The following is a 16,223-nucleotide window of genomic DNA, read 5'->3' as shown; positions in this document are numbered from 1 at the left end:
GCAACCACTGTGGAAAGCAGTATGGAGATGCCTCAGAAAACTAAAAATAGAACTACCATTTGATCCAGCAATCCCACTCCTGGGCATCTATCCAGAGAAAACCACGACTTGCAAAGACACATGTACTCTGATGTTCATTGCAGCACTATTTACAAGAGCCAAGACATGGAAACAACCTAAATGTCCACTGACAGAGGAGTGGATCCAGAAGATGTGGTACATATACACAATGGAATATTACTCAGCCATCAAAAAGAACGAATTACCAGCATTTTTAGCAACATGGATGGACCTAGAAACTACCATGCTAAGTGAAGTCAGCCATACAATGAGACACCAACATCAAATGCTTTCACTGACATGTGGAATCTGAAAAAAAGGACAGACAGAACTTCTTTGCAGAACAGATGCTGACTCACAGACATTGAAAAACTTATGGTCTCCAGAGGAGACAGTTTTGGGGGGTGGGGGATCTGCTTGGGCTGTGGGATGGAAATCCTGTGAAATCAGATTGTTATGATCATTATACAACTACAGATGTGATAAATTCATTTGAGTAATAAAAAAATAAAAAAATAAAGTGAGTGTCTAAGCATGCCTACAAGATATATGGCATCTGAGTGGTTGTGCTGCTTCCATGGCACAGCACATAAAGTAACTACTGTCCAAAGAAGTGCTAGCCAGACCTCTGACCTAGCAGCCAGTACTTAGTATATCAGTGGTGCTGTATCAGACCTGGACATGCCTGATATCTTCTGGAACATGAGGCCACCAACCTGGGAAGAGGACAAACAGCGATTCTAGAAGGAGACAAAGGGGGTATCTCCTCAAAAGGTGCAATAATAAACTGCCTGACTGGTACAGTTGGAAGGCCTTCTCCTTGGCAGTGACTGACTGACAGGGGCCTGACACACACTGGCCTGGCATGTCTGTACCCACTGGCTCTCTCCTAAATGTGCTACTTCTACTTGTATATGCTTAGTCCTACTGAGCCTGGGCCCCTGCATCTGGAACAGGAGTATAAGGGCAAAGCTGCAGCAAGTTTGCAGGTTATATTATTAAGATAACCATCATATTAAAAAACGGTAGGAAAAAAAAATGGCATTTTCTTCATTCTTAAACACAGAAAAAGAAGATTCAACATCTAGTCTAGGAACTCCAAAATGAGAAAAATATTCCGAGGAGGAAATGTGAAAGACTGAGTTGATAACAGGGGATCAACCTCATGAAGGCTAGTACTGTATTGCTAGGTGGTTTTTTTCCTTCCTTTTTTTAGGGCTGCACTTGCAGCATATGGAAGCTTCCAGACTAAGGGCTGAAATGCAAGCTGCATCTGCCGGCCTATGCCACAGCTCACAGCAACACTGGATCCTTAATCCACCAAGTAAAGCCAGGGATTGAACCTGAATTTTCTTAAGAGTTTCAAATATTTACTAACTTCACACAAACACACCTACATAAACTGTTTCTACCACAGAGCTCTGTTAGATTTTTAGCATTTCAAGTTAGATCTTTTAAAGGCATTTCATTTTTGTGTGTATGTTTCTAAAATGGTTCTTTCCGTCTTTCAATAACAACCTCTCTGAACAGAATCTTCTGCTTCAGAATTATAAAGAAGTTTGATCTACAGGGAATAGTATTATAATACGCTTGTAATGTATCATCTGTTCTGACCCAAAAAAGGAAGTCTTTTTTTTTTTTTTTTTTTTTTTTTTTTTTTTTGTCTTTCCTAGGGCTGCACCCGTGGCATATGGCAGTTACCAGGCTAGGGGTCTAATCAGAACTGTAGCCACCAGCTTATGCCAGAGGCACAGCAATATGGGATCCAAGCCATGTCTGCGATCTCTACCACAGCACACAGCAATGCCGGATCCTTAACCCACTGAGCAAGGCCAGGGATCGAACCCGAAACCTCATGGTTCCTAGTTGGATTCGTTAACCACTGAGCAACGAAGGGAACTCCCGATAGTTCTATCTTTTAATATAGATCTATCATATTAGGAAAATTAAAGAACTTAAGAGTACTATAAAATTTTTAAGAATTTTTAACTGAAAAACAACACCCTGAGAAATCAATATCTAATCCCTTGTTATATACCATATTCGTTAGAACAGAAGATTTAATTTCTGCCAAAGAAGATATTTTATAGTGAACTGGCTAACCAATTACTCATACTTATAGTACATGCAGCTTCTTTAAACGAAATTATTAGAGATGCATGACTTACCAAATATTCTTCTGTGCCATACAGAGAAACAAACTGCTCATCATCTTCTAATTCTCTGGCTGCACCAAAATCTGTGAGTTTGTACACAGACTGTCCATCTTCCCCTATCACACGCATGATATTTCCTGGCTTGATATCACGGTGGACTATGCCATTTTCTCGGAGATGATTCATTCCACCCACTTCAACAATAAATATAAAAGAAAGGAAATCATAATGTAGCTATCTCTGCAGAAGGGTGTGTGCATCAAATACATTAATATTTACTCATAGTCACTCAGTATAAGTGTTTGCATAAGTTGGTCCAAAGTCACTTTAATCAAAGAAGTAGTCAGTAATATTTGTATTTTATATTTCATGTTTGGGTTATGAGGAGTTTTAGAATGATACATGGTCTAAGGAAGATTCCAATCTCTCTTAAATACCATCAAGAAAATGGGAACAAGTGGAGTTCTCTTGTGACACAGTGGGTTAAGGATCTGTTGTGGTCACTGTAGCAGCTCAGGTCGCTGCCGTGGTGCAGGTTCAATCCCTGACCCAGGAACTCACACGTGCAACAGATGTGGCAAAAAAAAAAAAAAAAAAAAAAAAAAAAAAACACAATGCACAATGATCTTAAGCATGTTCTTAAGCATATGACTTCCTGCATTACTTTTGGTTACATGCCTCTGGGCCATCTGTCTAAACTTAAGAATAAAGATCCCTCCCCACCACCAAAATAATGTTTCACCACAATTTTACATCTTCATGAAAAAAATTTCATAAAAAAGTAAAGTAGATTCAATACATTAAAAAAAAAATACTAGGAAGCAGCAAAGTGTCAGACTTGTTTCCATAAAAATGTATTTCTCATATGCTTATGGCTAGTCTAAAAAGGCCATTTTCCTTTTTTTGTTGTTGTTTTTAAGGGAAAAGGTGACAAAATTGCTGAAATTAAACTTCGGGCTAACTGACATGCAGTGTGATAGTTTGAAACATTTCTTTGACAGCCGATAGATGAATGTCTAAGTATGACATATAAAAATAAGTTTAGGAATATCAACATTCAAGTATGAAAACTCAGGGCTACCAGTACACTTAGGAAAGTATCAATTACCTAAAACTTGTTTGATTTAATAGGCTGTCACATATATTGTTTCTCTTTCATTTTACCTTTACCTAAATAGTTTCTACAGTTTCCAGTGTCAGGTTCAAGAATTCCCACTAACCCCATACCTTCTTTATTGCTGGGCTTTTCCTATTCTTTGAATATTCTTTTAAAGAAGTTATTATTCTCTTAGGTTGCCATATTCTTTTTTCTTTTTAATAATAGCTTTATTGAGATAAAATTTGGCTGCCTTGCAGCATATGGAGTTTCTGGAGTTGTGACCTGCACTAAAGCTGTGGCAATCCTAGATCCTTAACCCACTGTGCCGGGAAGGGGATTGAACCTGTGTCCCAAGGCTCCAGAGACAGTCCCAAGTGCAGATTCTGTTGCACTTCAGCAAGAACTTCATGAAACTCATCTTTTAAAGAATACAATTCAGTAACTTTCAGTATAATCAGAGTCAGAGTGTACACCCATCACCACTGATTTCAGAACACTTTCATTATGCCAAAAAGAAACCCCACATTTACCAGCAGTCACTTCGCAACTCCACTCTCCCCTCAAGACCCTGACGACCATTAATGTTTTCTATCTTTATGGGTTTGCATGTTCTGGACATTTCACATAAATGAAATCATACAAATAATGTAACCTTTTCTGTAGAGTGTCTTTCACTAAGCATAATTTTTCGAGGTGCATTCATATTACAGCATGTATCACCACTTCATTCTTACTAAGAATGAACAATATTCCACTGTATAGATATACCACATTTTATTTATTTATTTTTGGTCTTTCTGTCTTTTAGGGCCGCACCTGTGGCATATGGAGGTTCCCAGGCTAGGGGTCCAATTAGAGCTGTAGCCGCTGGCCTACACCACAGCCACAGCAACGCCAGATTTGAGCTGCGTCTGCGACCTACACCACAGCTCAACGGCAATGCCAGATCCTTAACCCACTGAGCGAGGCCAGGGATCGAACCCATGTCCTCATGGATGCTAGTCTGGTTCACTAACCACTGAGCCACCACAGGAACTCCCACATTTTTAAAATCTATTCATCAGTTGATGGACACTAGGTTGTTGCCATCTTTTTGCTGTTATAAATAGTGGTATGCAAATTTTTGTGTGGATCTGTTTTAAATTTTTCTTAGATAAATACCTGGTAATGGAATTGCTGAGCCACATGGTAATTCTGTTTAACCTTCTAAGGAACTGTCAGACTGTTGTCCAAAGGGGCTGTACCTCTTTACAATACCACCAATAGTATATAAGGTTTCAATTCTCTACATCCTCGCCAACACTTGTTTTGTCTTTTTGATTTTAGCCTTCCTAGTGGGTAATGCAGTGACATATCTTGGTGCGTTTTTTATCTCCAGTAACAATGCTGGATCCTTAACCCACTGAGCTGCCAGGGAACTCGCTTTGATTCACATTTCCCTAACAACTTTTTTTTAAAATGGTGTGGCATATGGAAGTTCATAGGCCAGGGAGTGAATCTGAGCCACAGCTATAATCTACACTGTAGCTGCAGCAACTCCACATCCTTAACCCACTGCACCAGGATGGGAATTGTATCAGCAAGGCCACAGAGACAAGCCAGATCATTAAACCACTGCACCACAGCTGGAACGCCAATGACCTTTTTTATATATTTGCTGGCCATCTGTTTATCTTCTATGGAGAAATGTCTATAAAATCTTTTGCCCAACTTTAAACTGCGTTGTCTAATTCATTGTTGAGTTGTTGGGTAAAAGTTCCTTATTAGACATATGATTTGCAAATACTTTCTCTAGTTCTATGTGGGCTGTCTTTGCACTTGAAGTTGTCCTTTGAAACACTGAAATTTTTCATGTTGCTTAAGTCCAATCTATCTGCTTTTTTTCTTTTTGCACTTGTACTTTTGGTTCAAATCTAAGAAAGTACTACATAAAGGTATTTGGCTTTGAATATAAGAAATTTATCTTGGAGTTCCTGTTGTGGCTCAGCAAAAACAAATCTGACTAATATCCATGAGGATGCAGTTTCGATCCCTGGCCTCACTTGGGGGTTAAGGATCCGGCGTTGCCGTGAGCTGTGGTGTAGGTTGCAGACCTGGCTTGGATCCATGGTTGGTGTGGCTGTGGGGAAGGCCGGCAGCTGCAGCTCTGATTAGATCCCTAGCCTGGGAACCTCCATATGCTGTGGGTGTGGCCCTAAAAAGACAAAAAAACAAAACAAAACAAAAAAAACCCAAAATTTATCTTGAAAAATTCTTATGTATTTAAGTTATATATAAATATATGTATGTATAAAATCACATAAACAAACGTACCCACATCTCTCAAAACAATTAAAAATTCAGACTCTGGTAGTCCATAGGCATTAGATGGTTCTTCTAAAACAGTGTATAAACTCCCACATGGACAAAATTCCATTATAAGTACTTTATGTCTTGTTGTTGTCTGAAAAAAAAATTTACTGATTGAGACACAATATAAAAAATAAATTTTTATTATATGCCAATAATTATCTGATTTCATCTAAAAGTTGGATATGTTACAATAATGAAGGCACTTTGAACTGCTTTTTACCTGGGGTTTGTTAAATATTTGTTAACTATACATATGAGAATTAACATCCTCTAAATTTGTATTAAAATTCAATTAGTTTTTGAAGACAAACCGCAGTAAAAGCTGGCTAAATCTAATTAGAAAGTCACTGCTATGATGTTATAAGGATTCTTTTGAAATTACCTTTAATTTCTCACACATAATAGTACACTTAAGATATTAGCTCTTCTAACAAATTGCTTAAGACATCTGAAATTCCTCCTGTGACAAATACTTTTACTTCAAAGAATGGAGTTCTAGCCTTAAATACAGATAGCAGAATAGGTGAGTGGTCCTCTTGCCGCAAAGTTCCAGGGTGCTTATGTGAATCTGAGCTGCTGATCTGTTTTAAACCTTGATTTTAATGAACTATTGATTATAAGATACATCGTCAATTTAATAACTGCTTTATCAAAAAAAATTACCAAATTACAAATACACATTGATTATATGATATGTGCTCATTTCAGAAACTGGAAAATGAGTCTTAAAAATCCAATTTTCACCTCCAACTTTTTTTTTTCTTTGGCTGCACCCACAGCATAGGAAAGTTCTTGGGCCAGGGATTGAACCTAGGCCTCAGCAGCAACCCAAGCTGCCACAGAGACAGTGCTGGATCCTTAAACCACTGAGCCATAGTGGGAACTCCCATCTCCAACTTTTTATCCGTCTTTCTTCTATAATTTTTTTCTACATATCCCCAAAAAATAGCTATAAAATATTTTAAATTTCTCTACTATTGAGTAGATATAAAATAAATAATTGAAAGAAAACTCTTGTTTTATAATAACGAAATAATTCAATGTTAATGAACTGAAAATTTGAGAAATGCCCATAATCCCATCACCCAGAGATAATTATGTTACTATGTTAACATTCTGATGTTTCCTTTCAGTCTTTTTTCTATGTATCAAGTCACATTATACACATAACACTTTGCATATCATACTGTATATATTAAGATCATACTGCATACATATTTCCAACACTGATTTTCTCACAGAACGTTATATATAAGCATGCTCTGAGGTGACTGAAATTTTGTTATCTCTCTCTCTCTTTTTTTGCCACATCTGTGGCATATGGAAGTTCCTGGGCCAGGGACTGAATCCAAACCATAGCAGCAACCTGAACTGCTACAGTGACAATGCCGGATCCTTAACCTGCTTCACCACAAGGGAACTCCTAAATATCTCTTTTGTATTACTGCTTAACTACTGTGTAGTAAAGAATGTTACTTTGCCCTTGGCTACCAGGAGGTGATTTGCTAGGCCTCTGGAATGTCCATCTGTTACAAGTGTCTGTCTTAGGGCTTTGGCCACGTGACAGTCTAACAAGTGTTTATGACGGGGATTTCAGGACATGCACATCCTTTCTAACTTTCAGAGCAAATACAGGCTAAGGGTAATTAGCCAGAACCTCCAGGAAGAGCTGGAGACTAAAGGTCAGCTATGCAGGCAGCATGAACAAAGCAGGGGTGTGAGGGCTGACCCTCCACACAGCCCAAAATCTACATATAACTTTACAGTCAGCTCTCTGTATCTACGGTTTTGCATCTGCAGATTCAACCACTCTCAGATCGTGTTGCACTGCAGTACATATTTAGCAGAAAAAAAACAGCGTTGTTGTAAGTGAACCCATGCAGTTCAAACCTGTGTTGTTTGAGGGTGAACTGTAAAGGGCCTTCCTGAGTTTTGAGAGTCACTCAACGTTCGAGCAAATTATCAGATCTCAGAGCAGTCCTGTGAAGCTCTGAATCTGTAGCCAGCTGGTCTTAAGTGAAGGTAGCCCTGGGGACTGCTGAACTTGTAGCTCCTATCTGAATCCGCAGTCTGGTGGAGACTTGTCTCTCTGACTGTGTAGTTTGCCAAACTTCTCTGGAACTCATATTAGAAGTCTTGAACAGACTTGGCAGTCTGGAAGGCTATTCTCTTAACCTCGAATGTAGCTAACTCCAGGTAATTATCCATCAAACAGTCTAACTTATTTAATCTGTCATTATTAAAAACAGGGCAGCAATGAACATCCTCCTGCATAAAATTCTAATTTACATTTCTGATTACTTCCTAAGAAGTAATCACTAAAAATGAAATCACTGATATAAGGAGTATAAACTGCCAAACTGTGTCTCAAAAGGTGTGATTACTCATATCTATTTTTCTAATGACATCTTTTTTCTGTTTTTCATCTTTTTAGGGCTGCACCCACAGCATACGGAAGTTCCTGGGGCTAAGGGTCAAATAAGAGCTAGAGCTGCAGCTGCTGGCCTATGCCACAGCCAGAGCAATGCCAGATTCGAGCCGCATCTACACCACAGCTCACAGCAACACTCGATTCTTTAACCCACTGAGTGAGACCAGGGATTGAACCCGTGTCCTCATGGATACTAGTCGGGTTTGCAGCTGAGTCACAATGAGAACTCCATGACATTTTAATTTCACTGTTTCTTTTGCAACTGGACTTGATATATCAATCTCTGGATTCCAAGGATTTTTATTGTTTTATAAAGCCTTCTTTTTATTGTTTGACTTTCCCCTTGCTCCTTATATAATCATGTCAATTTAACCTCACTTAGTCTTACTTGTAGTAATAATACTGGTAACCATATTCTATATTCTTTTATTTTTTATACTACTTTTTCTGATTCCATGATATTTTATTTCCATTGTTACACCTATTCAAGAAACCTTGGAGTTCCTGTCATGGTACAGTGGAAACGAATCTGACTAGGAACCATGAGGTTGTGGGTTTGATCCCTAGCCTTGATCCGTGGGTTAAGGATCTGGCGTTGCCGTGAGCTGCGGTGTAGGTCACAGACTCAGCTCGGATCCTGTGTTGCTGTGGCTGTAGCGTAGGCCAGCAGCTGTAGCTCCAATTGGACCTCTAGCCTGGGAACTTCCATATGCTGCAGGTGCGGCCCTAAAAAGACAAAAGACAAAAGACAAAAAAAAAAAAAAAAAAAAGAATCTTTGACAATAAATATTTGGTGCTCTCATTTTCATCATTTTAAAAAACCCACTGTTTATAAAACAATTTTTATATTAGATTATTTCTCCTGAATTGTAATAACAATAATAAACAGGACAGGTGTAACTAAAGCTTGACTACTTACCTCCTCTTCAATAGCAAATAATTTGACAATATTTTTGTGATTGAGTTTTTTTAACACTTCAAATTCTCTCATTTGAACATCCACTGGACGAAGGAAGCTTATGTTATTAAATACTTTGATAGCAAATAAGTCACCAGTTTTCTAAGAGAAGGAGAGAAAGGTTTTATTTATTTATACTATTATAAAGATAAAAAGGTACTATTAGAACTAGATAAAGCAATTTATCTTTTTTATAGAACACTCTGAATATTTTTTTCTTTTTTTGGCCACCCCGTGGCATACGGACTTCCCAGGCCAGGGATCAGATCTGAGCCGCAGCTGCATCAATACTGGATCTGTAACCTGCTGTGTCAGGCCAGGGACAGAATCTGCGTTCCAGGGCTCCAGAGATGCCACCGATCCCACTGTGCCACAGCAGGAACTCCAGAACACTTGAATATTTTTAAGCATAGGTAATTTGTACTAGGGCTCCTGACTTTATTTTTTTAAGCTAAAATAAATCTATCCACTGTTCAATATTTCTTTCAAATTGGATGCTTTGGAAAGTAGAAAAGGCTATTTTCTTTATATTAAAAATAAAGCTTCCATCATCACACACATGGCAAAGACAACCATTTACATATAGGAAAAGCTCTAACAGTACCAAATGTGAGTGTACACATTTTGAATAAGAAATATAAAGTGAAACTCACAAGGGCTTCTTCAGGGCCTAATAATTTTAAATTAATCAAAACAGAGGAAAATCATATTTCACATGTGAAATTTTTAGTAAGAATCTCAAAGTAATACAATTAACTTTTTTTTTTTTTGGCTGTGCCTGTGGCATGTGGAAGTTCCCAGGCCAGGGACTGAATCTGAGCCATAGCAGTGACAATGTTAGATCCTTAAGCCACTGAATCACCAGGGAACTCCTATACTTAACTATTAAGATTCCCCAGCTGGACAAAGTGTGTATGTGTGTGTGGAGGTGGGCGGTGGAGAGTAAGGTTAAAGCAGACCATTCTCACTGGACCTGGGGTAACTTTCTGCAACTTCACCTATGTGACTAAGGTAGATTATTGCCTCGCAGACCATTTCTAGAGGGTCAAAGACATTTCCTTTTCTCAACCAAAGCACCTGTGAGACCCAACTTTCACTCTCCCATGGCATACTGAAGTAGATCTAACACAGAATTACAACACACAGCATGGTGCAACTAGTGGGGGAGAATCTCAGAAGTACAAAATACACGCTTAATTTCAGGTAAACATTACATTCTCATGTTGCTCACCTAATTAAACCTTACTTTAAGGCTCTCTTCCAGACCCTCCTATCTCCTTCCAATCACTCAGGCCAGATTCTTTGAGTTTAACCTTACCTTTCCCACAATTCAAGGCTGAGCTTGCCTGGAGTTAGTGGAAAGAGCATTCATTTCCTCCATGAACTTGGGGTTCCAGCATGATTTGCCTAAAGATATTTCATGGCTCCCTATCTTTTATGACCTCTGTGTTCTTCCTGCTTTGAAGCCCCCTCCACAGCTCCCCACACAATTCAATACCTGCAGCCATCACCTTCCTCCCCTCATCTCAGAATTTCACGATCTTCCTAAAATCATTTAACTGCATCACAGTCTTACTCTTCAAGATCAGTCTTTGGAGACGACTATCTGCGGGATGTGATCACTCCTCTCCCTCCCCATCCCCCACTGCTCCTCTACATTCTTTCCAGAGGAAAAGACCATTGACCGTTTTCACAGAGTATGAAAATGGATCAATTTAACTAGAGCTCAATTACACTTCCTGTTTTTCCATATGACCAGTCAAGGTAAGGGCATTGCCAAATCTGTACCACAACAGAGAGATTTTTCTTAGGGACTCTTGTCTCAAACATAGCCTGAAATTAGGAGAATCCTAACAGAAGAGCAAGCAGGGGAAAAAGTACAAATGTTGCAACGCATCCACTGCGACCGAGGCCAGTATTTGCCAACCTTTTTGCAGACTACATCACACCTGTGAGATTATTAGGACATGTGTGGGAATGTACCATTGTCTTTCTGTTCAACTGCACAGTATCTATCATTCGCTGTCCCCAAGTCAAAGCATTACGAACAATATATGCAGTCCCACATATACATCAATATTTACAATGTGTAGATCAACACATCCTTCCTACGGCTCTCTCCCCTTTACCTTCACCACGGGTATCACACACATATACAACCATCCACACACCTGTGTAGCTCAAGGCAACTAAATGAAAAAGAGACAGATCAAACAGGTAATACACTCTGAATAACAAATAGTAAGTTTAGGGCTGTGCTCATTCCAAGCAGTAACATAAAAGGGTTTAGCCTTTACAATTAAAGATCCTTAAACAGTTACTAAGGGCAAGCAGGATTTGGGGGGATAGTCCAAAACCCTCAAGACTGATGGCACTGAGAACAAACATGGTTTCTCAAAACACATCCCAAGGAAGACTGTTACCGACTGAAAACTAAACTGGCTGTTAGCAATATTTTAGGTCAATTTTTAGGCCTCTCAAATCCTTATTTGAAGCTTTCAAACTACACTAGGTAAAGAATATTTTACTGCCTTTAATGAACTTGAGGTTGTCAAAGGGCAGTCTGCTCTGTCCTCATTCACTCATTTATTCTTTCAGTCAACAAATTTTAGAGTGCCTACTAAGCAAGTGCGGGCACTTAGGTAAAGGACACTGGGTACCTCAGTAAGGAAAGAGAATCACACATGTGAGGTATTTGCTAGTTCCAGGCACCTGAGGTTTTTTTTGTTGTTTTTTTTTCTTTTTCTTCTTCAGCTGCCCCCAAGGCTATGGAAAGTTCCTGGGCCAGGGATGGAATCCCGGCTGGAGCTGTGACACATACACCATAGCTGCAGCAACACTGGATCCTTAACCCACATGCTGGGGATCCAACTGGCGCCTCCAAAGAGACAAGCTGGATCATTAACCCACTGAGCCACAGTGGAAACTCCAGTGCCAGACACCTTAAACATGTCTCCCTCTATTTCTATCACTAACTACCGTCACTCCTTCAGTCTCTAACTTACGTTCCTTCTAATTCAACCTTGCTTCTAAACCAAAACTCTTTATGGGCAGGAACTGCATATTAATTGTAGCTAAAATCACTGGGTTTATCACAGTGGTTGACACATACCAAGTGACTATTAGTTTGTTAATTTGGGTCACAGGAAGACAGATCATCAGATGTATCTCACTGCTAAATTCTGTGTTGCTTCTTGGCACAGTGCACAAAACAAAAATAATTCTAGGACAGGAATAATCCAAGGTTGATCACTATGAACTTAAGTACCAGGACCTGTGGTCAACTCTAGAATTGGAGGGGGAAAAAAAGCTAAATACTATACTACATCCTCTAAGAACCATGGGAACAGCCCATCCCCTATGAATGTTTATCTCATTGTCACAAACAGAACTGATTGGAAGTCTTAAGAAAAATACAAGGAAACTCCTCCTTACTAAAATGTTTAGCACTCCTGTGCTGTATTCATAGTGCTGGAAAATTAGTGGATGATGATGATGATGATTATTTTTTTTTTTTTGTCTTTTGGCCATTTTCTTGGGCCGCTCCCATGGCATATGGAGGGTCCCAGGCTAGGGGTCGAATTGGAGCTGTAGCCATCGGCCTGCGCCAGAGCCACAGCAACGTGGGATCCGAGCCACATCTGCAACCTACACCACAGCTCATGGCAACGCCGGACCCTTAACCCACTGAACAATGCTAGGGATTGAACCCGCAACCTCATGGCTCTTAGTCAGATTCATTAACCATTGTGTCACAACGGGAACTCTGTGGATGATTATTTGTATTATAAATTTATTTATTTTTTTCTTTAGGGCTGTGGCCTATGCCACAGCCACAGCAATGCCAGATCCAAACCGCACCTGCAGCTTACGCCACAGATTACGCCTTAACCCCTTGAGCAAGGCCAGGGATGGAGCCCACATCCTCATGGATACTAGTTGGATTCGTTTCCATCGAGCCACAACAGGAACTCCCATAAAAGGATTTTTTCATTCATTATTTTTTCAGCTTCTTTCCCAGAATAGAAATTTTAATGATCTTAAAGTAAAATTTTTGTGTTTTAAATGATTTTAATTATCTTTAATTCCATCCTTCAATACAGAATCTGACACAAAATCTTTCTGGTTCTTGGAATGCCTCCAGGATTAGCCCCTCTATTCTATCATCACTTCCACTAACAAGTTCTAGTTACCGTATACCAGGATATACAGCCTTTTCTACCTGGGCTCCTTGTTGATGACCGCACTTTACTCCCCTAACGCATAGAATCAGTTTGAGTGGGAACATGAAGCCTTAGTATAGCACAGGAGCATCACGTGTGGGCTTCCCTCCAAACTACCCATCTACCTCCTCACCAGGCCTCCCTCTACTCCCTCCTACCCAGATCACTGCAGCACAGAACTTGTTAGCAAGATCACTCACCAGAGGAGGACTAGGATGAGGAAAGAACCAAAGGGCCCAACCCTAACCTTCCCCAGTCCCTTGTTTCAACCGACCTTCCAGTTTTTTCCCAACCCCCCCAACACATGACCCCTCCCACCAATGAGTAGATATCACTGCCTCTGACACAAGCTGTACCTTAAATAACCACAAAAACAGACATTCTCTTTAGACAAAATAATCAACACTGCCAAGTCTCCCATTAGTTTGAGTGTGAATCTCAGAAGACTACACACACAGCCTTTCGTGATACTCTCTGTACCAACCTTATGTCTTCCGCGAAAAACATTTGCAGTAGCTCCTTGGCCCAAAATATCAGATAAAAGCCAAAGATGATTAGAAGTGCTCTGCATTTCGGCTTGGTCAGGTGATCCTCTTGCTATACTGAGAGAGAAGAAAAAAAGAACTGCATTTTTTGTTTTAAGCGAATAACACATTTAAGAAACAAATGCTAGCTATTTTTAGTCTCGAATAAGCTTATCTATTATTTATTGCTAAATCGAAGTGTACAAACAGTTCAATGTAAAAATCTAACTTTTCAGCAATATTAAAGGCTAAAGTGCTTTGTGGGCTGTGAGAAAACATTAACCAATAACATCTAATATATTCAATTTAATTCATTTATTCACAGGGCTAAAAAAAAAACATCTATTTCCCCTCTAAGTTTGTCTCTGTCAGTGAAAGTGATATTGGCCATTTACCTCCTTAAAATGTCTTGAAAGATTAATCAGTGACAAAAGATATTTTAAAATGTTTTAAAATAAAGTAGTAATGTAAAATACAACAGAAATATAGAAAAGAATTACTTTGTTTCCTTCAAGGGCAGGGCAACACTAATGAAAGCAACTGTTGCCACAATTCTATAACTTAGAATTTCATTTACACAGAGCCTGAGACAACCATGACAGAAGGTAACCTCTCAGCTATAAATTCTGAAATTAATTTAAGGATAGTTTCTCCAACTGCCAAGTATATAAAGATACACATACAAGTGTATGTTGACAAGTCTTCAAAAATAAGCGAAGAAAGGCTATGTATAGTCGGGAGCAGGAGGCATATGAAAAATCTTTATCTTCTGCTCAATTTTGGTATGGACTTAAAACTGCTCTAAAAGTATAGTCCATTTTTTAAAAAAGCATCACCCCAGCCTTGCCCCTTAATATTGAAAAAAAAATGTATAACTATAAGGATATAAAAAATATACTTAAGTTCCATTATGGAATAAAAATAATACCCCTTCATAGTTAGTTAGAACAGACTAGGCATTTATTTATCTTTTTGTCTTTTGTCTTTTTATGGCTGCACCTACGGCATATGGAGGTTCCCCGGGCTAGGGGTCCAATCCGAGCTGTAGCCGCTGGCCTACACCATAGCCACAGCAACGTGGGATCCGAGCCGTGTCTGCGACCTACACCACAGTTCAGGGCAATGCCAGATCCTTAACCTGCTGATTGAGGCCGGGGATGGAACCTGCATCCTCATGGATGCTAACTGGGTTGTTAACCGCTGAGCCACGACAGGAACTCCGTAGACTAGGTATTTAGTGATGAATTAATGACCGCCAATATTCCACGAAGGCTTAGGAACAAAAAGAATGGCCAGGATTCTAAATTTTGCCTATTTTTGATATACTAAAATGTATGCATGTTATGCTACCACCCATTTAATTCAGATAAGGTAATTTTACACACAGCAACTATTGGAAAAAAGGAATAAAGGTAAGATTCCTTTTTCAAAATACAAGATACACATTTGTCAGATACTGAGGTAATAATTAACTTCTCAAATACCTTTTCAATAATAATTTCAAATATTTCTCAAGAATGAAAAGCTTCCCTAATTACTGTAAATTTATGCCGCAGGTGCGGCCCTAAAAAGCAAAAAAAAAAGTAACTTTAATGCTGGAGATAACTATAAACGGCATATAGTATCATTAGGTACATGCCTAGTGGATAATACAAAACATTATCAGCTAAGGTATTTGCTCTCCATATGCAGATAGAAAACTACAGTGTCACAATGATGAGGGGAGATGCTTCTGAAACTATCTTGCAATAACCTCACAACAACAGCATGCTAAAATATGACTCAGCACACCCCGAAGGTGCTCGCTATATAAACCTTCCCCAAATTTTGCCACAGTATAGGCAGGCACTCAACAAGTGTGATAGTGGTGATCCTGCCTCAAGTCCACTTCCTTATACATACAGTCCAAAATGAAAGTTACCATTTGTCCATAGATGAAAACAGGTTTGGTGACGCGACAAACGGACAAAGTTCCAGGATTTCCAAACTCTACCACTACGTGAATCATTTTGTTAAAAAGATTATGTTCACGGTTCTAGAGTGAGAAAAGTCGGTCTCTGGTTATGCATTTGACAATTACTGGGTAGAATTTGTTTTGTGGCCATCTACTGAAAATACCCGGGAAACGCATTGGAAAATATACTCTTAAGCCATTTCTCAAAGGAAAGGTTTGGGAATTTGCATTATACGTGCGTACATTAAAAACGGCTTCAGCTTCTAGCTTCCGGTGAGTCAATCTCCGCTGATATCACTAAAACCCTAATGACACGTCTCCTTTTCATCGTTTGAAAAATCAATCGATTTAAACACTGCCAATCGTGCCCATGCTCGGAAAGGGGTAGAAAGCAGCCAGTCTAACTCCAGGGAAAGGGACATCCCGCCTGTGCGGGCGGCCAAGGCCCAAGCCAGACACATCCTCT

General features: G+C 39.3%; 1 protein-coding gene across 4 annotated transcripts in view; it reads right to left on the bottom strand.

Moving 5' to 3' along the window:
• The window catches only part of TBK1 (TANK binding kinase 1), a 49,755-nt gene that overhangs the window by 32,825 nt on the left and 707 nt on the right, over positions 1-16,223 (bottom strand). The window contains exons 2-5 of one of the 4 annotated variants that reach the window (XM_021090852.1): positions 13,764-13,881; positions 9,018-9,158; positions 5,629-5,758; positions 2,229-2,410 (exon numbers count right to left, since the gene is read on the bottom strand). In XM_021090852.1, the coding sequence (XP_020946511.1) occupies positions 2,229-2,410; positions 5,629-5,758; positions 9,018-9,158; positions 13,764-13,850 (540 nt within the window). In that variant the 5' untranslated portion in view covers positions 13,851-13,881. 4 annotated transcript variants of the gene reach the window in all.

This window comes from Sus scrofa, chromosome 5 (assembly GCF_000003025.6).
Source record: "Sus scrofa isolate TJ Tabasco breed Duroc chromosome 5, Sscrofa11.1, whole genome shotgun sequence".
NCBI lineage: Eukaryota > Metazoa > Chordata > Mammalia > Artiodactyla > Suidae > Sus > Sus scrofa.
This window is presented reverse-complemented; position numbering and strand designations above follow the sequence as displayed.